The sequence below is a fragment of the Vipera berus genome, assembly GCF_964194415.1.
Source record: "Vipera berus genome assembly, chromosome: 3".
Taxonomy (NCBI): domain Eukaryota; kingdom Metazoa; phylum Chordata; class Lepidosauria; order Squamata; family Viperidae; genus Vipera; species Vipera berus.
Genome location: NC_138204.1, coordinates 177,104,136 through 177,131,088, shown reverse-complemented (window position 1 = coordinate 177,131,088; position 26,953 = coordinate 177,104,136). Strand labels below are relative to the sequence as shown.

The window sequence follows — 26,953 nt, the reverse complement described above, 5'->3', positions numbered from 1 at the left end:
CTTTGGCAAATCATTGTGGAAATCTTTGAATGATATTTTAATGTGATATATTAAGAATTATTATAATACTTTTTAATTTGCTGTGCAAATGTATACTTTTATTAAAAAGTGGGCTTTAAAAACCATTGTTACATGTATGGCTCAGGAAAGTACAAGTCATCTTGACTTACAACAATTGTGCCCCAAATTGCTAAGCAAGGCAGTTATTGAGTTTTGCTCCATTTCATGACCTTTTTGCCAGATTTGTTAAGTGAATTACTGCAGTTGTTAAGTAAATCACATGATTGTTAAGTGAATCCACTTTCCCTCATTGACTTAGACTATAATTTTAAATAACTTTAAAGCATGAAATAACGTTTAACCCGATGTCTGTATTAGACACAACAGGAAATCTAATTCTATTACAGTTTGTTCTGTTTAGGGAAATGGTTGCAATTCAAGTTATACCTGGACTCTGTAACCCCTTGCTTTGGGGTGGGGTAACTGAATGCAGCTGAGAATTTACTGCCCAGATGCCCTCCCTGATGCCTATATGGAGTTTACAGCAGATATTTTCTCTTTGAGCTCTGATAGAAAAACATCTGTTGCTGCCTAGGATTGAACTCTCAACTTTCCAAGTGGGAGGCCAGTGTCTTCATTTATAGGCCACCATGCTACTCTTTTTAAATATCTTTTTAATCTGTTTAATTTCACTTAAGACATTAAAAGGAAATTGTGCAAAGCAAATTGGTATTGTGACCTTTTGATAATCATCATGGGCAGTTGTACCCAGGAAATAGTCACTACTGTAATGATTTATGCAGTGTTAAAGAGACAGAGCAGTAGTCCAAATGATAAGAAAGGATCAATGCTTATATTTAGGAAAACCCTTTCTGTTCATTTAAATTTTAAACAGTTTTTTAAAATTTTTAGTTCTGTTGTTGCAAAATGTATTGCTTTTACTTTATTTTTAATTTCATTTGATCATTATTTTCCTTCATGATGATTGTTCAATGTTTGGATTATTAAAAAGTGTTTGATAGGCACCTTCAGGAGTGAAATAGGAAACTGACTTATAAATATCTTGAGATCAGGGTTATGGTTACTGCTGGATATTTTTTTCCTGAATAATACTTTTAAATCACTTAAATGATAGTATCAGATTTAAAAGTAGTTTTATTCTTAAGAATATTTACAAAAATATTTTAGTTGCATAATTTCATATTTTCTTTATATATCACATGATGTAAAATATCTGTTGAATAAAATTGAAGTAACAACTAGAAAGTATCTCCTATATATTAAATTACTATGTGCATTCTATTGCTCAGTTTTTTTCTTGAATATCAGATTCATTGAAGAAAAAGACCATATAGATAAAAACAAATGGAAGCAAGCAAGCGTCATTTGAAATGAGATGGATGACAAATTAAACAAACAGAAACAATAATACACAGAATTATATGTTTTCAGTAGCATTAAATACTAAGGCTTGGACAGCCTTCAAAAGTGTTTTGCAGATGCTTTAGCCTTAGCATGAAGTGTCACTTCTACATTAAAAACTCACATTTTCTGGAAACTTCAAATGGCTGCTTTAAAAGCTTTTTCCAGTTGTCTCTCTGTGTCTATGTTCCAGGAGAAGTTTTTTGTGTGTGGATAAAACTTTGAAAGAGTTACACCGTATCTTCTGGAAGACATTGCTCCTTTAGTGCTTTAATGGATAGAGCAATGATACTTTAGTGGAAACTGGGACTAGTTGAGCCTTGTCAGAACTTATAAAAGTGATGAGAACTACAATACATCAGAGTCATCACACAGAACAAAGTACTATGTACAGGGGGCTTCCCACTTTGATTCTAGCCTGGCCAGGTATACATTGAATGAGTTATGAGTGAATGTGTGAGAGAGACTATGTTTGTAAAGCATTTAGTTCACAAAATGCATTTACTCTCTATTCTGAATTCTAAATAAATAAGAACAAAAAGAACTAATAGCATCAAGGTTTTTATAAAAGCCCTTTTTGTCTTTTTTCCATGTGACATGAATAAATCAGAATGGCAGGGTTAGACTAAACTTTGCTGCAAACTGTAAAGAAGATTATTTTGTTATTTTGTCATTAACACAACAGGCACCATCATTTGTTTAGTCATTGTCATGACTGTGGTATAAGTGTAAGCACGGCTTTGGCTGACTGACACCTCAGAACAATGTGTATCAATGCAGGCATGTCAAACTTGCAACGTCACGTGACGTTGCACAACGTATAGTGACTTTTTCCGCATTACCGGCAATGGAGTGGGCGTGGTTTCGACATGAGGCATCCGGTCCGTGGGTCGGCAGTTAGACATGCCTGCAGTAAAATGTATGTCATTGGAATGTTATAGCTTAGAAGTGGAATTACAAAATGGTATCTCAGGGTGTGATCAAGTCTGACATTCTTACTCTTCTTTTTTAAAAGTTATTCTTTCATAGATTGTAAAAATGGGAAAGATGCATTTCATCATCTTTATTTTGAAGAATTCCTTTGGCAGAAAATGTGTCCCCTAAACCAATAAAAACTGAGATCCTGCTGCAACCAGAACTTTGCTTAGAAGAGTCTCATGTACTCCGAGGGGAACAAAGCTATGAGGACTCCCCTAGTGTGGAGTGACCTAAAGATCAAAATAGCTACTTACGATATGCATAGGAATGTAAATATTGCACTCATATACAGGTTCTTGGCTATCAAATATATAAGCCATATTTATTATTGCATATTTAATTAAAATGAGAGGCATTGTTGATGGCAAAGTAAGATGCTGTTGGAAGTTCCTAGAAAGAAAAAAGTTACATAGCTGCTCCCCTTAGGAACTAAGAAAATTTACCCCCCAAAAGTTAAGGTGTGTGGTGAGGTAAATGTATTCGGCCAATCAGAACTGCTGATGCAATCTCTAAGATGTATAAAAAACTGTTGTGAGGGAACACAGGGAGTCCTTGTTTTGTGACCTAAGCCCCCAAGCAGACTTCTTTACCTCTGCCCAGAAGTAAACATTTTGATATGTTCCCATCCACCTCTGTGTGATTATTGGCTAACTCGCACCAGGTGAAATGAACCACCCAGCTTTGGGCTGGGCTAACATTGTGGTAAAAAGACTCCACAGTGTCAGTAAAATGACCACAGTGTACTTTATTTAATGATTTGGTACTTCTTGTTGCAATAAAATAAAAAAAATCTACAAAATCCAAATATATAAAATTTTTCAAGTTTTCTTTTTAAGTTTTACAAGAAAAATCAAGTTGTATTCAAAGAAATGTTTAAGTATGAAGCACTACTTTGAATTTCATTTCATCACAAATTGTAACTTACTTAACAGACCAAAAGAACTATGGTACTGTAGTACACTAAATACTTCACAGACTGTGTTCTTTACTATAGCACATTTAACCACTGTCAGTGCAAGGCAATGGTCTCTAGCCAATCAAGACACTCTTCACAATCAGGACTCAAAAGGAATGTTTGTATACATGGAGTCTGAATATAGGTATTTACAGGAAGGATTTCTGTTCCATTATCTATTTGAGTCTTCATTTCAAACAAAATACCAAGTACATTTGTACAATGTTTACAGGTCATAGCACAAGAACTGTCATGAATATCATTCAACTCAAGTCACTGTGCTTGAGGGAAATATATCTACATGGTTCCCATAAACATAAAGATGATCTGATAATGGTAACTACTGAGTAAAAGCACAGTTACAATTAGCACAATCTGCTTAAAATGCAACAGTTTACAATAGGAGCTGAGAAATTATTGGCCATTTTCTAGTCTGTGAAGGGTAACTTTTCATTACTTTTTCTGGTATTTCTTATAAGTAGATTACTGATACAGGATAAACAAAGTGAGGGGAAACCCTTAATTTATAAATAGGAAAAATACAACTCTTAAGACAAAGTAAGCATATACAAGCAGCTTATATGGGTTGGTTCCTTGATATTTGAACTGTATGTCATAGACTCACACTCCTAAATCAGCTATATGGATAGCTGAACATCAAAATCCACTTATCCAGGTGGATGACATAGTGAATTCTGATACCAGCATATTCCTGTTATTTTTTTAAAGGGAGAAAAGCTGTATGCTTCTGCCACCAAATAGATGATTTTGGACTATGCTTAAGTTTCCACTTTAAATCCAGCAATAAGATGCAACCAGTATTTTCTTTCTTTACAAAAGACACAAAATAAATACAGAAACCGGTCTGCCTGCAAACATCATAAATGCTTCACAGTGAGGAAGCATGTTCCATATTCATTAATGATCTTGGATATATATTTATCCTCCCCTACATTATTCTCCCTAAATACTAATTGGCATAATTTTGAAAAATATTTTATTTCTAAATGTTATAAATTGCAAAAAGAATGAAAATTAAAGCCTGCTGAGGTAGTCTACTGTAAAAAAAATGCAGATTTTAAACATAGCCGGACAAATAGTGGTATAAGTTTCCAACTCTTGGAAATGTAGTTGCTCAATAATAAAATGGCTTTGCATTATTAGAATTTTACAAGTAAGCAAAATTAATATATTAAGCCCCATCTGTTTTCTGCATCTCAAATGTTTTTAACGTTTCATGTTTCTTGGATGATGCCCTGTGCAAACATTTACTGTAGTGTAGTCTTTATATTAAAGTCACTCCATACCAATATAATGTATCTTTCTCCAAGAAACAAAAATATTGCAACTTCGGAAAAGAACAATTTGATTTTCAATACAAGGATGTTGTGGTACATATGCATGTTTTTACAGATATTTTATATCAGCAAAATGCACTGTGATTTTTCAGGTTCTGTCTTGGTTACAGAATTCATAGCTAACGGGAACAGTGACCATACAGACTGAAATTCTTAAGACTGAAGTTCAATCTATCTGGAAGGCAACACATCAGACATTTCAATGTAAGGTAACAAAAACACAGTAATAGAATTGTGATAACATATCAAAATTACACTTCCATTTGAACCAGCAGTTACAAGATAATGCCCATTTAGTAGAGCTTTGGCAGGAATTCCCACAGAAATATGTATATGTAATATACATAGACTTTTACAAGATTAATAATCTTCAGATGTGGAACAAACTTTCTCAAAGATATTTTGAAATTTTTCTATCCATTTCAGTCATTGGAATCACTAGGACAAACATTATCGGGGAGCACTCCACAGGGTGGATGAAGAGGTGTTTTTTTCTTTTCAGAAAAAAATAAATTCAGTTTTTCCTCTTGAAACAAAACAAAACCAAACCCCGTTCACTTTCTGTTCATTTTCCCTTAATTTCTCCTTATTACAGAACACTCTCTGTTCTGTGCTTGCTGGTGGTCAGCCTCAGCTCAGCCGGATTCTGCTCTCTCTCCCCTCATAATTAGCCCTTGACTGTTAGGAATGCCAACATATATAAAGCATTAAAAAGCAACAGCAGTGCCATGCATCTCATCAGCTCTGGGTAGCAAAGATGCTGTCCTTACAAGTTCACATTGCAAAATCATAGCTTCTGCCAATTAAAAGCAGCTCTATCACTGTGGCTATGCAAAGAATGAGCATGCTAACAGTGGGCCTATTTGTACAAGAGGATCCAGGAGGGCAATGGAAGCAGTCATACAACATTTATTATTCATTTATTTTGTTTCATTTTTCACTATACCTATATATTTATTACCTTTGCTTCAGGACTCAAGCCCTTCAGTTTTACTCCCATAATAACTGTGCCCAAAAGTCAGGAAGAAAGCACAACTAGGTTATGATTCTTATTGTGTTTTAACTGGAAGCTTGGGATAAGGGGAACTAATATCTAATCAACTTCAGGGAAAGTTGCAGCCTATGGTAAAAGGACAAAAAGGTTTATGACTCTTGCATACTCTGGAAACCTGCTGTAGAAATCCTGGAAACAGAGGCCACCATCACTGTTGGAGAGAAAATTTGGTTTGTTGGTCCTCCATGTGTCTCTGTATGTTGCTTGTTGCAAACTTCAGCAAGGGACACAGGTAGTTTTTGCCAGTGTTTTAGTGACAATACAAAGGGCTGGAAACCAGTGTAAAGGTCTTAACATTTTGCTACTGCCTGGTATTCTCTTACACCACAGCCAAAGGGTGGAAAAGAACAGCATTTCTGAAGATGGCAGAGCAGTCAGATAATGCAGCTACTTCTCTGTCAGAGTATTTCAGGCAATAATGCTACTTCCAGACTAGAAGTAAGGTTTTTACTGTGTCAATGGAGTCTGAGGTAGATGTGTTAAAGAAAAGAAATGGGGCTGAGGAAGCAAATATGAAATTGAAATGGCGTGATTTGGAGGGCTCATTTCTGACAAAATCAAATATTTGAGCAAAATCACATTGACGTAGTGATTTGTCTGTTAGAAACTATACAATTGTATAACTGGTTATATACTAAGTTACACAAATTTTCCGATCAAATAATGAGTGGCTTCCTATCTTCTGCAAACATAATAAGAATCTTGTAAAGCAAAAATAATTGGTGGAGATCAGAACCATTGCTGATGCAGTTGTGGGGGAAGTTAGCCAACTTGCCCTTTCGTGTATTTACTCTGTCGAATATGAAAAGTAGCGTGAATGAAAATATGATGTTTTTCTGAAGCTCTAATTTAATGCTGCCATCTAATGATTACCTTTCTATGCCAGAAAGAAAGGGTTATATTTCTGTTCATCCCCTTGTTCATATGCTGTAGCAGACCGGGAAAGTTAACTTAGCCCCAAATCATTCTAGCATTTTTGGAACAAAAAAAGCATCCTAAGGTTGACTTTATGCAAAATGTTAACACCCCTGTCCCAATCTAGTTAAGTAGGTTATACAAACAGGACCACTGTATGTCAACATGGTGGTGGCCCAAGAAGGCATATTAGAGATATGCAACATCCTCTGGCTTGTGAGTCTGTCTGGTGTTTACATAGCTATTGACAGCTACTCATCCTGGTGAGGCCAGGATGCAAAATGAGCCTTCCTTGGGGGAAGGGGTGGAAGCAAGTATCCATTTTGCTTCTTTAAAATACACTAATCCAAAGTTTAGTCCACTCTGGGAATGGAAAAAAAGCTGTAGCAAATTGTATGCAAATTAAAAGCTTCACTTTTTGCATCCTCAGGATAGGTAATGGGAGAAGTTGGGTCATTTTTCTTTTCTTACTTGTCAGTGGAAAAGAAGGAGGTGTAGGTAACAGGAAGGCATTGGCTGAGCCTTATATGTTAAAAAGTTGCCTAGAATGCACCAGCATTAGTTTTGTGAAAGCTTATGTTGACGTTGGTTTCCTTGAAATAAAATGGGAAACATGAATGATAGAATAACATTATTCCTGTAAAATTACACCAAACAATGAAATAAGTTCAAGAACATCATGTAAAATAATTATACATCATCATAACACTGAAGCAGAAAAACTGAATTCTGTTTTCAAGAGAGAAGACAACGCCCTGGAACTGTTATTATAGACTTTGAACAGTATTTAAAAAACAGCATTATGTATATTAGAAGTAAAAAAAAATCATGTAGGCAACTCCAGCCATATCAAGACGTAAATAATCAAACATTGTGTTACATCAAGAAGGGCCATTCTGTGAATATAAAGGCTCCTTCCTAGCTAAAGAAGAGAAGAAAAAGATTGTCTTCATGGAATTCTGAAAATTGTCCAAATCACCATAATGGAAAAATGACATAGTAATGAATTATATCTCTGAACTGATAATTATCTTTTATAAGATAGCTATTACTAAAACATGCAAATATATCTTATGCAGGATCCATTAGTTCAACCTTAAGACATGGCAGCCCTTACAAAGCCAAATAAATATTCATACTCTTTACTATAAAATGAGAAACAAGCATCCTGCTTTTTGTTCAGACCTGTCTATTCAAAACATGATGCTGTTTATCACATCTGGACAAACTTTGTAAAACTCAAACCTCCTCTTCTCTTATACTGTATCTTGTTCCACACATTATAATGGCAGACATAACATTATGCAAAAGACATGCTATGAAAAGAACCACAAATGCAAGACTGTTAATTGAGTGGAGCTTTGTCGAAATTCATGCAAAACATACACATGAGGTGATCTTTGTGCTGTCCTCCTTCAACAAAAATTCCTTGGAGAACTTTGGTAAAGCTGAAACAATGGATGTCAGGGACAGGGAAGAGCGTGAGATGACTCATCTTTTCCCCTCCTCTCTCTGTTTTGCACGTGCACACTTGGATGCCCACACCTGCCTCTCTTTCACCCTAAGCAGCAGGAAAAGGATGGGCCATTCTTGTCAGATTTTTTGATTTTTGAAATCAAACTGAGGGCCACTTGAAATTAGTAATGGACCAGTAATGTTGAGTTTGTATTGAAAACATATTTCACAATTTCAACTCGTATGTCTATTGAAATAACAACATAACATTTGCCAATACAATTGCATCATGGCTTGAAGCAGTACAAATTTAACATGCCATAATCTTAAACTTTTAAACTTTACTGGCAGATCCAGTAAAGAATTAATTAAATTGAAGTAAGAAATCTTCAATTGCAAGGGAGACTGCTGAAGGACATGCACTTTTATGTAGGGCTATATTTCGGGGAAGTTGTTTTCTGTTAATACAACTGTACAAAGATTTGCTTCACATACCTGCTTATTGCAGCTGCTTATATTCATAAACAATTTGCTGATATTTGCAATAGGTGATTATACCTCTGCTAAAGAATAACACAATGAACCATCTCACTTTTTGAAGTTTCTAATATATTGCAGAAACATTATGAAAATACAGCTTGCCACAATCTGGAGAATAACTGAAGTAGCAAACTATAATCTCACTATGAATGTGCAAAATTTCAGGCTAAACCTAATTATAAATTGGCTTTCTCCAATCTGTAAGTCTCCACTGTTGTGGTTTCACATTCTGCAAGTTGCGTTCCCAACAACATTGGAGAATTCCAGATTGGAAAATATTGATTCATAGCTTAGAGTTCATCAGAATTCATTATAAAGCATTCAATGTACACACTGCACTAAATCTGAAGCACGCTTCTGAAGTTTTCACTGTTTTGAAATATTCCAAAGGTAGAAGTGGACATTTTCATATTGCATGATATTGTGAAACAAACTAATATAGCATCAAGTCTATGTAGTTATATTAATTTACAAAGGACTAGTGGATATAATTATGGACTAATTTTTAAACTTTAAGTTAATAAAGACAATGAGTCACAGGTGAAAAGATTCTGCCTATAAAAAGTAACAACTTGTGTACTGAGTTTTTGCTTTACAAAAATATTGACATAATCCATGAGTTATTCCAGTTTGCACCAATTTTTTTGTTAAAAAAAATACTATCAAATTTTGACTTGCACCTTTAATACAACCAAAAGCACCATCAAGGATACTTTTAACGTAAGAAAAGATACTTCCTAGAATCATGCCCAGATACCTATTTGGAAAACTATTTTTTTGACAGTTAGCTGGTTTGTCTATAAGGCTAAAGTGTAGTTTAGCTGTACAAAAGTGAACCACAGTAAACTTTGGATTTATGTATTTCCCTTCTTCTTTTGATGTACCTGTGAGGAGTACTGAAATTTTAGAGTAATTTTGGGTGCATTTTTCATGCATCTTTTGCTTTTTCTATTTTTTTCCTTACTCTTTATTAGCTTGTGTTAACTATTAACTTGTTTAAAAAACAAAATTATGCCTAAAATATTAGATTAATTTTATTTTGTCTACCTAATTAAAGACAAGTTTCATGTTATTAATCAGAAATATGTATAGTTGGAAAAACATTGAGCATTAAGCTACACAAGATCGTATGTTTCCACTCACATTAAAATGTCAAGTGAAATAGCACTTCATCTAGTATAGAATTGGATACTTTTAATCTTATTAGATGCCATATCAGATGACAAGAGGTGGGGTAGCATTAAATCCAAGGCTCACTGAAATACATTTTTGTGAAACTGAAACCCAATATGTCTAAGTACAATGAAACAGATTTTACCCCTTTCAAGAAAATCTTGTACATAAGGTAGGTTACTGCAGATTGTACTATTTATAAGGTATATACTGTAGTTTGTATGCTTACAAACTAGGGGATTTTTTTTTGCTTAAACACCATTGACTATAACTGTAGAAAGTACAATGTATTCTTTCTAATTTCTTTAGGACATTATCTCTTCTTCAAACCATAATATTATATTAATTTTGTAATTACACAATATTTGGCACTAAAAGGTTATAGCATACTGTGATGCTTTATTCATATATAGTAGATTAAAACACCTATTCTCTTTTGCTGCTGTTCTGATAGGTAATCTTCACAGGATTCAGTATATGGGATGTATACCTTTTTGGTATTTTTCCATCTTCCTCCCTCCCTCCCTCCCTTTTCTTTTCTTTTTTTGTTTTTGCAACTAAATTTAATCATGATTATCATTTAATTTACATTTTCAATAACCATCTAAACTCTCAATTCTTTTTGAAAGTTGAGGAAGGAGGAGGGAATCACCTGCATAGAATTTCTGTTAAAAAGTACCCTGAAGTTGTACATAAAATATTGATTTCTGTTTAAAAAAAGAAAAGAAAATTCAATCAAATAAAAATGAAGTTTCTTTGATTATAAATAGAATTCTAGATTAGAGAAAAATTGTCAATGTCTTGTTCAATGTCTCATTTGAAAATGTGTCATGATTTACCTATGCAAGATAACTATATTAACTTCTTTCATAGAAATTAGAATTCATATAACAGTAACATTGCCTTGTATGAATTTAGTTATTCTGACCATTTTTTCTAAACTGCTGCTTTATTTTGTAAATAAGTATGCAAACATACTCAGCTTAAAAACATATGTAGGGATTTATCTAAAAAGGAAAAAAAACAAAACAAACCCCCACTCACTAGTGTGTTGGATGTCACTCATTCAACCCTTCCTGTCTTATTTTTAAATTCCGTATAATGCACTTTAAAATCAGAGTAATCAGACTAAGTCTATTTCTCAGTCAAAAATAATGATTTTTTGAGGTTTTTGTATGCTGCTTCTTTTAGGCTTACTGAGATAGACTGTGGTACAGTGGATCAAATGATAATCATGATGGTAGTCAGACTAAGGACACTGCTATAGCTTCCTGATCTGCTGTAGAATGAAATTAAGTTATTGCCACGGCCCTATTAGTACCCTTTTATTTGGATGCATCATAGCCGTTGCACTGAGTTTTCTTTATTCATTGTATTTATAGAGTTGTTTCATACTCCAATCGCTCCTGTATAAGGGCGTCATCTTTATACTGTAGTCGTGGAGGAGCAGGAGAACATTCAAAAGCTAAAATGGCCTTTCTGAGGCTCCTGTCCAATACATGTCTTTCCCACGCTGGATACCTATTCCTGAATAAATCAATTTTAATGACAGATTCTTCAATCCTTGGTGGTCGGGATGAAGGGGTTGAAGGTGCAGTTGGCCTTACTTGAAAGACAGGTACACACCCATCTCTCTCAGCAAATTTCTGATCCCGTTCACTTGTGACACTCCGATTATTAGAAATAGACCTTAAAGTACTTGATGCTACTTCAGCAGGAAGAGTGAAGGCAGCTACAGAATCCTCACAAGCACAGCTTGGTGACTGCCCAAATCGTGGTCCATTAGGATGAAAGAAGGCATAGTACATCAGCATAAAAACAATGCCAGTTAAAAAGCTGCTGAACACCACACAAAGTGCCGGTATGGCAAATGCATCAGAAATCATAGGAGCCTTGTACAGATACCAAAGAGCACTCAAGGCGGTGTTTTCCAAAAGGATCACAAAATAGTAAATGAAAAGCCTACAACGTGTCCTTCCCTCCTTGACGTTGAACCAACTAAAGATATAAATTATTCCAACAACCATGTCAAACACAATCTCTTCCCACTTAGTAATGCAGAATTCTGTTTCACAATGGACAATCCAGAAAGTCATGATACACCAATGAAGGACTATGAAGATTCCAAAGTATAGTTGAAAAACAGAAGCAAAAAGAGCAAAAGTAATCACCCTGGCAGCGATTGTGAAAAAATGCCAACAAAATTGAATAATTACAGCCATGTAGCTGATAGGTTTCTTGTCATCCCGGGAGTCACGAAGAGCTTTTTGATATGAAGCCAGTGCCCATGCCAAAGATACTAGAGATGCTGCTGCAGTAAGACCTACAGGAAAAGGAAGGGCAATAAATACAGGATATGTCATTAATGAAGATTGACAAAGGAGACTTTTGAAAAAACATGCACAATCTCATTACACTCCTACTAGCAAGGCCTGCAGTATGTGCAATCATGTGTATATTTTCTTCCAGTGGACCTATCAAACAAAGAATTATGCTGGAAGATTACAGTCTGATAAATGACATTTTGTAACAGGAATTTAAAGATGTAGGGGAATTTTTAATTACTGAAAATGTTTATTTAACAAACATAACTGTAATGAATTCATTACAAGACTACAAGACAACAATTATTCTACAGACAGAAACTGTAAGAGCATATCAGCAGTAAGATAACAATATTATATAACAGCATAAAATACACACACACACACATACACACACACAAACCTCATTTCCCCAAAGACTCAGAATTCAGTTAAAAATGCATTATGTTCTACCTTTCAACAGATGAATTCTGGGAGAACTAGGAAATTTTATGGAAAACATATGAAGATGAAAATTTGTTCATATTTCAGCACGGGCGTAAACTTAGCAAAATTCCCAATTCTGATGGCCTACCATATTCTGATGGTGTTATTAGATTCAATCCATATTACTTTTTGTGAGAGGAAACAGATTCAGTTTAGTGATAAAAAATTCCTCCTACCTGTGCAAGTAAAATGATTTCTCTTATAAATTCAAATCCAATGTCCTAGCAATAGTGGACAATACAGTACATTTAGTATTTGGTTAAGACGCAGAAAAATCAAAATAATAATGGACTGGCATACAGTATGTGTACACCAGAAATATATTGAACACAGAATAAACATTTGGAAAGATCTAGTAGTCCAACTCACTGCTCAGTGCAGGAATTCAAGATGAACGTCCTAATAAATGGGTGTCCAGCATCTGTCACTTTTCAGGCTTGGTGATTCTATTATTCCTACAGTTGAGAAGTTTTTTTCTAATATTCAGTCATAATCTGCATTCTTATAATCATTATTTCATATTCTATATTCTGCCACATGTAAGAGTAGATCTTGTCTTTCTTCCAGCAACATCTTTTCAGGTATTTGAAGAAAGCTATTATTCTGACACCCTCAGCAAACTTTTCTCAAGGCTAAAACATAAAATCCTCCAGTCTCTTTTTGGTCTTCCTTATTTCCCATCTCTGAAATTGCTACAATTTTTCTGATTTTTCCTGAAAGTGCAGTACATTACGTTCTAGAACAAACCAAAGTAGAATAAGCTAGAATGGTTTGGAAATTAGGTTTCCTTCATGAGACCTGAATTTGCATTTTTTTACAGCTATACGGCCCACTGGCTCACATTTGTGCTCAACTATCATTCTTGTACCTTTTTCTAAAGTAATATTAAGGAGATTGCTTATAACTGTGCCTTTATTAAGTCATTTTAAGGAATTCCTACCTATCTTGTGTGCCATAAGACGTATGTTAACTCTTGCCATCAAATCCTAGTTTCATTTGCTCTGAATGATAATTATATTTATCATTGTTTGCTTGTTTGCCTTGATTTCCTTTAAACCTAAGATTTCTAGCATTAATCATTACTTTTTCCAAGTGCCTTCATTATTTTTAGTATCAGAAGGAGAGAAAGAGAAACACTCTCAAGCTCTCACGATTGACGTCACCTCTTTAAGATGCACTACAAGAAATACTAGAATTCTTTTGATATAGTCTATAATAACCAAATCTTTTTATCTATATTATGATTTCTAAGAATTATATTGGAATGTTTTCCTTTTTAATTTCCTTTTTAATTAATTTTATGACAAGTCAGGCTGAATATAAGAACACCTCTGCTGAAATGTTCTGTTATTCTGCAAGGCAGTTCTGATTAAAGATATAGGAGAGCAAGAAAGTTGCTCAGGTTGTGAGTTTTCCCAAAAAGAAATGTAGGATTTTTATTTTTCTCTTCCCTCATCTCCACTCCTAACACACTCCCAAGCAGTTGCTATTTTCCCAGAAAAGGGAAAGTATGGCTATCCAAAAATCTTGGAAGGATGTACTAAAATGTGACATGGCAAAGCAGCTTAAACTAGTATTGCTATTGTTTTTTGTTAAAATTCAAACAACCATGCAGACACTGAAGTACTAAAAAGATGCATGAGTATTTTTCTAAGAAAAGGACTGTTTTTGCTAACCATTAGGTATATATTACTTACACGTAATTTATTAAAACAGAAACAAAGATATATTCACATAATTTACAATATATATAATCCACTAGGTGGCACTGCAGCACAATTTAATGTTTTTTTGGTCTATTTTACTTTTGGCTGTAAATTTGCTATAATAGGCAATTTGTTAGCTATCCTATTAACAGGCCTAAGTGAATAGGACATAATAATAAAGTTTTTTTAAACTTGTGAAAACAACTTATGTTTTCTTAATTTAAATTCTTGTATATAGAATTTTCAAGCATGAGTCATATTCTCAACCATACATGTGGTTGAGAAAGTGGTTGCACAGCAGGTTTAGAGGGCCTTGGAAAGAGGATTGTCTGGATTTTTTCAAAAGATATGAAGACCTAAATTTGGGACAGAAACAGCACTGATCACACTTCTGGATGAATTCTGGTGAGGGTGGGATTGGGTTGCACAATCTGGGGGATCTTCTCAAAGAGTAGGTGGCAGTTGGACCTTTTGCACATCTTTGTGCTATGTACCATTTGTGCCCTTCCTAAATCAGAGAGATCTTTTCACAGTTGCACTCATTCTAGTCACCTCCCAATTGTACCACTATAATGCGCTTGACATAGGATGCCCTGGAAGTGTATCTGGAAGCTTCCTCTGATGCAAAATGTAGTGGTACAGGTAGTTATGTGTGTTTCTAACACAGCACAGGTTATACTTCTCCTCTGCAAGATGCATTGGTTGTCAGTTTGCTTCTAGGTCAAGTTCAAGGTGCTGATTTCCCCCCCAATAAAAGTATATGTATTACTGACTGATGAAGACTAATGAGTCCGAAATGCATATCAGCCTCCCTAAATTCTTTGTTAGTAATTTACACAAATATATGAACTGTCCGGTGTGACTACAGCCTGTTCGATGGCCTTTGAGATAAGGCTGAAAATAGGAAATAAAGATTTGCCCCATGTTTGGGGCCTAGCAAGGTAATCTAAGAGTTAACATATGACACACACACACACACACACACACACACACACACACACACACACACACACACACATATATATATATATATATATATATATATATATATATATATATATATATATATATATATATATATATATATATATATATATATATATATATATATATATACACACACACACACAATTACACAATAAAGAAATATATTAAAAAGAGAAAGAAAAACTATGCTGATTTTAGGTTTTAAAGCCCTTCATGGCATTGGGTCAGGTTATCTGAGGGCTGCCTCTTCTCGATTATATCTGCCCATCCCACCAGAACTGGTAGAGGAGGTGTGTTGTGGGTGCTCTCTGTTAGAGAGCTACATTTGGCAAGTCCCAGGCATGTGCTATGAAATTACACTTGGCGAGTCCCTTCTATGCCATGGCACCCACTTTATGAAACGCTCTTTCCCTTGAAGTGAGGTTAGCTCCATCCCTATTAATTCTCCAGAAATCCCTCAAGACCTGGCTGTGTGGTCATGCCTGAGGGTCCCAGGGGACTAATGAAACCCTGAGATGGCTCCATGGTTAATATCCACTCTATTTTTATGTTCTTTTTTACATTTTAATAATGTAAAAAACATTTATATAGGTTTTTTTCCTTAATTGTTTTATGCCAACCAGAGTTTTTGTGAGATGGCCAGCTATATAAATTTGATAAATGAACAAATATACTCAACCATATAAAAGTGGTCAAAAATCTTATTTACATAAATGTCAACCCTACAATGAGCATGGCTGCAGCCATTTTTTCTTCTCATTCTAGATTGAGGGAGGGGGGTTGCCCAGGTGCTTCATTAGTCAAAATAATCTTCTGTCCCATGGGAACCAAGGTCATCTACTGCTCCCGTGACTAGGGACTGGGTGTTGCATAAAAAAGCCCACCAAATGAGTATATTGCGGAACGTAGTTGGTTGCATAATTTTGTGGGTAAGACATTAAACTTTGTAATTGGGCAATTGTTACTTGTGTATTCAGACTTGGTTTCATTTTTAATCATGCTGATACTTTGTAACTATTAAACATGTTCTTTGAGGAATTTTCAAGCCTTGGAGTTCTGCTTTATTCGTCTCTGCCAGAACTGTGACATAAATTTATTTATGGCAGAGAAAGGAATATTGTTGGGAAAATAGCACAGAGTGGGGAAAAAAACCAATAAAAGGGAAGCTAAGGGTCGGTGAGAATATTTAGAGTGTTTTAAAACTATACTTTCCACTGTCTATTAATCTTCTCATTTAATATGTGTATTCTACATTTTCTTATCCATGTAGAATGGCTCAAATTGGTAACATTTCAGTAAAAATACAGTCAAAACAACTAAATAATTGGAAGAAGCAATAGTGCAACACAGCATTGGGATCTTAAAGAATAAATCTGAGCATGCAATTGAGAAATAAATGCCAACCATACAGCTTTTTAGAAATACCTACAGATAGACATAGAAATGAATCTTTCTTTTTCATTCACAAGAGTTGTGTAATTCTTTTATGTTCCACCCCTTGTTTAAGCAAATTAAATTGGTTACCTATTTGTGAAAGAGCCTTGTAACAGACCATTCAATTATTCAAATTTTCTTGTTTTCATTGTAATATTGTTCACTATTGAAAATCTTATTTCATAAACTTATTATATACTGTATATCAAGTATTATGGAAAGCTATATGCATCAGAGAGACTCTACAGTTATTTTTTAAAAAAAAATTGAAGGGAGGTTATTTAGTATTTAAAATGTTAAGATATTTTTGTATCCATATTTTCTAAAATTCAACTGTGATTCTTTCTCTCAGAAATAAGGATTTATTTTAATATAATGTTCTCGTTTTATGTCATTGAAGTACCTCAAATTTATCCTTTACCGTGTGATCCCTAAGCATTCTCATTCCAAAATTTCACTGAATATAAGTCAGGATATTAAAAAGGTTTTATGGTCCAGACAATAAAGGTCAAAGTACATGCAATATCAGATTTATTACTTTTTATGATTCAATGCTATATAAATCCTGGAAATATCATAGCACACATTTACATGTTTGTTTGCACAAGAATACCACAGCAGATATTGAGCTTCTGTGATATAGAAAGCTTCACGGTGCACGTCCAAGGTTGTAAAGGCCAAGTGCATGAACCAGGCTTTCTACTTTTGTGATGCCATATTATGGCGTTCGTTAAGTTCAACATCTCATCACTGTGTTCCTTTCCAGTAAAGAGACAAATCTACCTGTACTATTGTTCTGAAAGTTCAAAGAATTCAAAAGAATTATTTAAAACCAATCTAGATTTATACAAGTATCTTGAAAGGTATTTTGCCTTAAAATTGTAGTTATTGTTACTTTTAGAAATCAAATCTGGAGCAAGCTATTTCATATACCAATTTAGCAAGCATTAGTATCCTTCTTTATGTTTGCTTTTCGACATCTGCTTGGAAGCAAGAGCTCAGTACCTATTAATTAATTAATGTCAGAAATTGATTAAAATAAATTATATCCAGAATCCAGTTATAGCAAATTTGCTTCTTTTGCATCCAGAGCATATGATTCTCACCAAAATAAATAAATAAAAATGAGTGGGATGGAGTAAAATGCAATTCACGTTATAAGTTGCTTAAGAAAGAGAGTGGGCTTTTGTTGTTAGCATATTTTAGCTTATGTTTGTATCACTATACCCTGTATTCAGCTCTGGGAAGTCGGGGAGGGGGTAGGGGAGGGTTGGGGAGAGGGGAGGGGGAGGAGGGAGTTTTTTGTATTTAAAAATGTATTGTAAAACTTTTTAATAAAAAAAAAGAAAGAGTGGAAAGGGGAAGAAAGAGATGATGATTGATGAAGATGATGACAACAAAGATGATTAGAATTTTATTCTGCTTATTTATTTGCTCAACTCATAGGTGGTGAGCATAGCTAATACTTCTTCTTCCTCCTACAGTATTTTCCCCACAACAATAACCCTGTGAGGCAAGTTGGGTTGAGAGATGTGACTGGCCCAATGTTACCCAGCTGGCTTTCTTGGCTAAGGGGGGACCTACTTCCTGCTGTTTTTTAGGCAAACACCTTCGCACTACACCCAGTGAAACTGAAGAGAATAGGTTTTATTTTACTAATACTTACTGAAATATCATGCAACCATGTTTTTAAAACTTTATAAAAACATGCATCCCAGGGAGCATTTGATATCAATGCCCAAACATCTTCTTCTGAGATGTCTAGACTCTAGATCCAAAGTTATGTGCCTTACATGGAAACTACCCAAAATTTCCAGAAAGTACTAATTTTGCTAAGTCTTCTAAAGCAGGAGTCCCCAAGTCCCAGGCTGTGGTCCACTACCGGGCCATGACCTATTCAGAAATGGGTTGCGTGAGTGGCTGGCCACATGTGCAGCTCTATTTGCGCAAGTGGTGGGCCAATGGGCACTTGTGCATGTGCGCACCAGCTCGCCGTTCACACAAGTAGAGCTGTGCATGTGTGTGCCGGCCTACACTTGCTCAAGGGCTGTATGCACATGCATGTGCATGCTGGCCCACCACTTGCGTGGCCCAGTTTCCCTCTTTCTCCCCAGATAAGCAGTCAAGCCACAATGGTTGGGGACTGCTGTTCTAAAATGTGGCTTTATCATCATGTATACTTCTATAATTTCCATTTAATTTCCTTTGGCTTTGGTAAGATAGTTTCATATATTCAGATTCTGATGTACCTTAGATTATACACTTGATTTGATGTAAAACTCAATCTGACCATATTTGAGCTACTTTTTGACAATACATATAGTCAATTGCATGTTTACTCAAATTTACTCAATTGTTCTTTAATGCAAGTGCCGATGTTTAAAATATATTGTAGTGTGTATCTGGCAACATTTCTTATTTGTACTTTTAGATATGGAGATGACCACTTACTACAATGGATAAATAGTGCTGGTTATAAAGTTTGTTTCTCACTCTTTGATGTTGAATAGAATCATGCATATAGGATAAATACAATTAGATCAAATCACATTTTAACAAATATCAACCTGATTTGGAATGCTGTATATGTGATATGGGTGCTAAACTAAAACTAAAGCTGATTTCTCACTTTGTAACTTATTACCAGCAGCTAATTCACATAGTAACATAGTTTTGGGTGCTAATGAGAATACATATATGTCATGGTGACTAATGACTCAGTATTAAAGATTCAATTATCACCATATGTTAGAAAGAAGTGTCATAACGTGCAAAGATAAAGCTACAAAAATTATGTATTCTGGCAACCAGACACTAAGATAATATATTATGTTAATGATAGATAAGAACAGTTAAAAAAGAAGTGAAAAGTCGTCCTTTAAAAAAATCAAAATATAACATTTCACATTATTTTTAACTTAGATTTTAAAGTGATTTTAATCTCCTAACAAAAGAACTTGCTATATATGGCACAAATTAAAAGATTCATTTTGACTAATATAAAGACACCGTGATAATTATCTGATGCATTAACATTTAATACAGTCTATCTCCTGAAATAGCCATTGGGATTATGGGATGATTGTGCAAAATATAATCTGCCTAAAATAATCCAGTCTAATTCCCAAGAAATGGAATGCAACATTTTCCATGTTGTGTATGATTCTCCCGCTTTACTTGAACCAATATTTTGTTACCTTAGAACAGCTAACTATGGATGTTAGTTGTTCACAAAACAATGAACAATATCTATCAGATATGCCAAATTACTGTAAAAAGCCATGCAACCATTTTCTAAAGCTTTTTTTCCCTTAAGTTTCATTTCTACATATTGGAATTTTAAAGTTTATATCTTGTGAGTAACTTGGTGGCTTCTTTTCCTAGTAGGATGTAATGCATAATGTCAATTATTACATCACATATGTGTTTCATATTTAAACATAATTTAGTGCCAGCTTTTACATACGTACGTATAGAAACATGGAGAATTTACCAAATATGGTTATTTACAATGTAATAAAAATAAAGACAGTATTTTTAATTGCTACTTTATTTATGGAATAAATAATATTCTGGATAAGAAACCAAGTTTCCATTTGAATTCTATTTGCTTGCCTGATTTAATATACCACCACCACAACAACAACAACAATTAGTGACTTCCGGTGGCTCCGCGGCGACGGAGACAGCCTTCCCGGGCTGCCCGCGGCTCAGCTGAGTGTTTTTTCGCCCGAAACAGCGCCGATCAGCTGTTCGGGCGAATTTGAAGCCCCCTCCTCGGGAGAAGAGGAGGGGGTGAGGCCCCAGGTAGGGGTTGAGTTCTCCGGGGCCGCCTGAGCTTGCAGCTTGGGCGGCCGAAGGATTGAACTCCCCCGTAGCCTGGGTCGCTCCCAGCTGGCCAGCGCCTCTGCTCCTGACTTTATGGAGCAGAGCCAGGCGTCTGCGACCACCCCTGCCTGAAGGAAGGACTATGGAATAAAAAGAGCAGGCAGAGCGGTACAAGAGGAAAAGGTGAAGAGGATTATTTTATTCTACTCTCGAGCTTGATGGACTTTTTAAACTCTAAGTGAAAGTGCGTCACAATTGAAAGTAAAAGATGGCGGCTAAACCTCCCCCTAAAACTCTTCGGAGTGCTGGAACTTCCCCGGTGCAACAATCATCATTGCAGGCATTGCATCCTCCTGATGTAGTGACATCGAAGGATTTACAAGATGCTCTTGAAAAACATACCCAGGTAATCTTGGAATCAATTTTGGAATCAATGGGTGATAAATTTGCACAGATGGAGGAGAAATTGAAGAAGTTGGAGGAGAGAATGGAGGAGAGGATGGAACAGAAGTACAGGGTGATGAAGGTAGACATTTTGTCTTCAGTGTATAAAGTGGCTGAATGTGTGGAAGATTTGGATGAAAAAGTCAAAGATTTGACTCAAAAGAATGCCATATTAGAAGCAAAAGTATTGGAGAATGAAGATTTAAGAGACAAAATGGATAAAGAATTGAGTCTTGCTCAATATTTCCAGATGCAGTTTGCCATTAGAATCAGAGGTTTAAAGGAGAATATTAAGGAAGATCTAAAACAGCTGGTTTCTGAGGCTCTCAAAGTGGTATTGAATCAGCCAGCATCTGAAATAAAAGGAGGCATGGATAAAGTGTATCGTGTGAACTCATGGATTGCTAGACAGAGAAAGTTGCCTAGAGATGTGGTGGTTTATTTTACAAAAAGGGAAATGAGAGATGAAGTTATACAAGCTGCCTATGATACTAAGGTCGTGATTGCTGATCAAGAAGCTCTGGTTCTAAAAGAAATTCCTCCAAAGATTTTAAGGAGAAGGAAGGATTTTACATTTCTTGTGCAAGAGCTCAAGCAACGAGATATAAGGTTCAGATGGGAGATTCCAGCTGGGTTGATGGTGATGCATGAAGGTAAAAGGTACCGTCTGGTTACTGTGATGCAAGCACGTGATTTTTACAATAATGTTTTAAAAGCAACCCCATTAACACTTCTGGATGCTGCAAAGGGATCTGGAGAAGGAGAATATCAAGAGGCTGAAGATGGACAGACAGAGGAGAATGGTGCTGGAGGAGATCAAGTTATAACACTTTTGGATGATCCCAGAGAACAGAGGGTGACGCGTGCTGCTTTAAAACGATCAAAAAAGATAAAAGAACAAGATCAGCAGAAGTCTATGGAACTTTCACAACGTACTTACAGTCAAGTAGTGGGAGGTGGGAAAAGATTTGGGTGAGGAATGTAAAATTTATACAAGTTTGAAAACTAAGAGAGAATTTTTATAAAATGTTTTATAGATGGTATTTAGATTTTAAAAAGCTAAGCATGTATCTGAATTATTAGCCTAAATGTTGGAGGTGTGGTGATAAAGATGTAATATATTTTCATATTTTCATATATGGTAGACTTGTAAAAAGGTTAAGGCTTTTTGGATAAAAGTCTGATGGAATATACTAAGTTGATGTTGAATTTAATTACGGGGATAGTACTGGAAAGAGGAACTGCCGACTATAGAAGAGTGGATTTTAAAGGTTTCTGACCTGGTCGAAATGGTGAAGATTTCGGCCTATTTGAAAGATTATTCGCAGGAATGTTATATTTTGGAAGGGAGAAAATGGCTTGGGTTTATTCAGAACAAGTATAGGGTTAAGAAGTTTTATATTTGAATAAGTCTTCCTTTTTTTGTTTTTTTTCTATATTAGTTTTTTTTATATATATTTATATATATTTAATATTACTAAGGTTTGTTTTATCCTATATAAGCTAGAGAGTGATAGATTTTAGAGTTTATGGTTGTTAGTATATGGTTGTTTATGATTGTTTTTTTTTATATATACCTTGTATTTAGCTCTGGGAAGTCGGGGGGGGAGGGGGGGAGGGGGGAGAGGAAGGGGGGGAGGGAGAAGGGGGGGAGGGGGGATTTTTTAAGGGAAAAATTGTATGTTAAAACTTTTCAATAAAAAAAAACCAACAACAATTAGTGCTTCAAGTCAGTTTTGATTCATGGCAACTGCTCTCTGAAGCTTTTGTGGCAGAAAGTTTTGGAAGTGACTTGCCATTCTTCTTAGTGCTGAGAGAGTGTGTGTGTGTGATGAGCCCAAAGTCACCCTACTGGCTTCATGGTTAAGGCAAGACTAAAACTCAGTCTCCTGATTTCCAATCTGATGTCTTAACTAGTACACAAAACTGGGCCTCTTCGAAATATATATGTAAGTCAGATTAAATCAAAGAAAACTAGCAGGGCTTCTATCATAGCACAAGTACCCAAAAATATAAATACTTCTATCTCTAATATGAATGAGCAATCCTTTAAGGCAACTATCCAAGCTACTGTTGGATAGTTCTTTGCAACTGATGGGCTTTGCTTCATGGCCAGATATTTAATAGTGACATTTGAGGCTGATAAAGATTTCATACAAAACTTGGAATTGCCCTCATTTCTCTGTAACAAACTATAAATCATATAAAGGCAAAATAGGAACTCAGAGCAGAAATCAGAAGCCTGGAAAGCTCTCCATTTGGATAAAGTAAAGTAGGGGAGTGTCTTCTAAATTTGACACTATCTCACCAGCTATATTCCTTAAATTTCCTTCCTAGAATCTATATCTCATAACATGTCATTTAACTCATTTAGCTGAAACATCAAAAGCAATCTGATCTCCTGGCATGTCTTGGAACATTTTTTCATATTACAAATATATTCTCATGTACAATGACTAAGTGAGGATCTCTGAGATTTTATGAAGAAAAATGAAATTAGCTAAGCAAAGATCAAATTGGCAGATGTCTTTTCACAGAATGGTGCCCATCCCCTCATGCACCATGAAAAACAGCTAGAAATATAATACAGGATAGAGAACAAATTACAACAGTATCTGCTGAAAGAGTATATGAATAGTACTTCTCTCCCCCCAAACACACACACACACACACACACACACACACAGACTGCACACACACACACACACACACACACACACACACACACACACACACACAAACAGGTTAGGCCTGTAAGTTTAATATATTCAGTATGGTCAGAAATATCTGACATTTATCGACAATACGTATACCTTGTCTATGCATGCATGACTAGGAACCATTTCTTCTCAAGTTTTGTAGCAATTCCTACTTTATATCAATGCTCAAAATATTTAGAATCTATAACTGTATAAGCTGATTCATATAATGACTACAAAATTAATTATTAATGCTGCCATCTGAAATAGCATTACTTAAGATGGCAGCATTGCTCTACTTATTTTTTTTAACCACAGCTTTATATATATATATATATATATATATATATATATATATATATATATATATATATATATATATATATATATATATACATACACACACACCTGGTTGGTTGGCTTCATATATATACCGTATATACTTGAGTATAAGCCGAATTTTTCAGCCCACTTTTTGGGCTGAAAAAATCCACTTCGGCTTATACTCCAGTGAACAAAAAAAAAAGAACTGTCCCTTCATTCGGGCCAGGCTGCTGAGAGAAGGGAGCGGCAGAGCCTTGCAGAGCTGGTAGAGGTGGCGGCAGTCCAGCGTTGTTTCTCCCCCTCGTGCGTGCGTGTGTGTGTCAGACCCACGGGAATGGCTGGTAGGGAAGCGGCATTCCGGCATTCCCCCCCTTCCTGTGTGTCGAGCCCACGGGGCTTGACACACAGAGAAACGCAAATGCCGGACTGCCGCCACCTTTACTTTGCTTGCAGGGCTGGCAGAGGTGGCGGCAGTCCAGCGTTGTTTCTCCCCCTCGTGCGTGTGTGTGTGTGTGTCAGACCCGCAGGAATGGCTAGTAAAGGTGGCGGCAGTCCGGCATTTGCGTTTCAGGAGGGGGGGGACGCCGCTTCCTTACCAGCCATTCCCGCGGGTCTGACACACGCACGCATGCATGAGGGGGGGAAACGCCGGACTGCCGCCACCTCTACCAGCCGTTCCCGCAGGTCTCACACACACACACACACACACACACACACGAGGAGGGAAACAACGCTTGACTGCCGCCTCCCTAGCAGACCTTCCCTGCGGGATGTGCTGCCAGGAAGCCTGGCAGCCTGATGAGCGGACCCTGCGAACCGCGGCCGAGCCAGCTCCGGGATGCTGCCAGAGTCAACGAGCGGCTCGTCGTGGCACAGAATATAGATATGTTGCTAAGAAGGGGCCAAGCTTATACTTATACTCGGCTTATACTCGAGTCAATAACTTTTTCCAGTTTTTTGGGGTAAAATTAGGGGTCTCGGCTTATACTCGAGTCGGCTTATACTCAAGTATATACGGATATATATTTGTTTTTTGAGGTTTTCGCGGGTGTTCATATGTGGATCTTTGGTTATTCGGGTTTTTCCCCGCGTAGAACTAAAGGTGTAGGCGCGACGTTTCGACGGAATCCCATCCGTCATCATCAGGCTGGTGGCTTCTGCTTCCTTCTTCTGGGAGAAGCATGTGGCTGTTTGTTCCTCTTTTTTAAACTGCCAGAGGGGGTGTGTTCTGTGGGTGGAGGTGTGCTCTGATTGGGTGGGAATATATATATATATATATATATATATATATATATATATATATATATATATATATATATATATATATATATACACACACACATAACACCTTTGCTCGGTGAACTGCACTGGGTGCCAGTTTGGTTCTGGCTGAAATTCAATGTATTGGTCATCACTTATAAAGCCCTACATGTTATAGGGCCAGGCTACCTACAGAACCAGCTTCACCCCATACCCCATCACATCAGCCCATCCCACTTGTTCAGGTAGGGAAGATACGCTGCAGACCCTGTCAGTCAAAGAATATTAACCGGCAGGATCTAGGAAGAGGGACTTCTTTGCCGCTACTCTGCATTGTGGAACATCCTGTCCTGAGAGGTGAGGAAAGCCCCAAGTCTCTTGGTCTTCTGCAAAGGGATCAAAACTTGGCTCTGCGGCCTTGCCTGGGGAACACACGGGCCCCCACAACCATGGGGCTAGCCGACCCCAATAGGACCCACACCTATATTAACAACTGCTAATCTCCCATCTTGGAATTTTTCACCTTTTGAAATTTTATAATGTTTATCATTTTAAAACTTAAATTAATACTAATTTTAATGTTAATTTTATTGATTATGTTCTATGCCACCTAAAGCCCTTTTCTGAGGGACATGGGCAGTTAAGAAATAGGACATATAAATAAATACATAGTTTAATTTTATTTTTGCATTTATTGCCTTTTTAATCTCCCTCTCTGTTCCTTATGTTTTCCAAAAGGGGAGATATTTCAGTGGATGAATTGGAGAACCTGAAAACGAATATTGAAGTATTTAGGACTTTATTATACTATATATATAAAGCTCCAAAATACTCATCAACTAAATTTCAATATGATCCAAACAGGCTTACAGTAGCCAAGTGCTGTGAAACATCAAGGAAAAGCTGACAACATTCCTCCAAATAAATACTGTTGTTTTGTTTATTGTGATCTACAAGAAGAAAAGTTAGACATACTTTTTTTTTTAAAAAAAACTATCCTGTTGTATGAGACAAATATATTTATTATACATGTTGGAATTGCTTTTGTTCATTTTTGTGTAATGGACTATCTCCCTCTTTTTTTACATGCACAAAGAGCAAAATATGTCAGTTTTGCTCTTGAATAACCTATTTGTCATTTCTGTAGACATTATTTCTTACTGATTTATTACCCATCATAAATATAATATCAAATTTCTTCTTCAGGGGATCTGCTTAGCTATTTTAGCTTCCCTCTTTGGATGACATGATTTTAGTATGAATAATATACGGCCTGGTGGTTGGCAAAAAAATGATGATGCAAGAACAATAGCTTTAATTTCCTCCTTCCTTTTCCTCTCAATGTATGAGATGAAAATATAGAAACCTAAGCTTCAGACCCTCTGTTTCCTTCATCTCTATTAAGAAGACATTTTCTAAACATCCCAAACAAACAGATGTTAAATGTGATTGAACACTAACTAGGAATTAAAATGCTGACGAACCCATAATCTTGGCAGCACTTAGCAGAGCTTGTTGTCTGCAATCAGCTTTGCATTGTAAGGTTCTGGCTGTCATTTCTTTGATTTTAAGCTAACAAATGTTTTGATATCAGTTCAGTTCTTTCCATTA

At 35.9% G+C, this 26,953-nt stretch overlaps 1 protein-coding gene across 1 annotated transcript in view; it reads right to left on the bottom strand.

Moving 5' to 3' along the window:
* Positions 1–11,033: 11,033 nt before the first annotated feature.
* The window catches only part of XKR4 (XK related 4), a gene marked incomplete at its 5' end in the record, with an annotated part of 91,560 nt that continues 75,640 nt past the window's right edge, over positions 11,034–26,953 (bottom strand). The window contains one exon of the mRNA XM_081324237.1: positions 11,034–12,173. Coding sequence (XP_081180363.1) covers positions 11,227–12,173 — 947 coding nt within the window. The 3' untranslated portion in view covers positions 11,034–11,226. The remainder of the gene's footprint in view (positions 12,174–26,953) is intronic.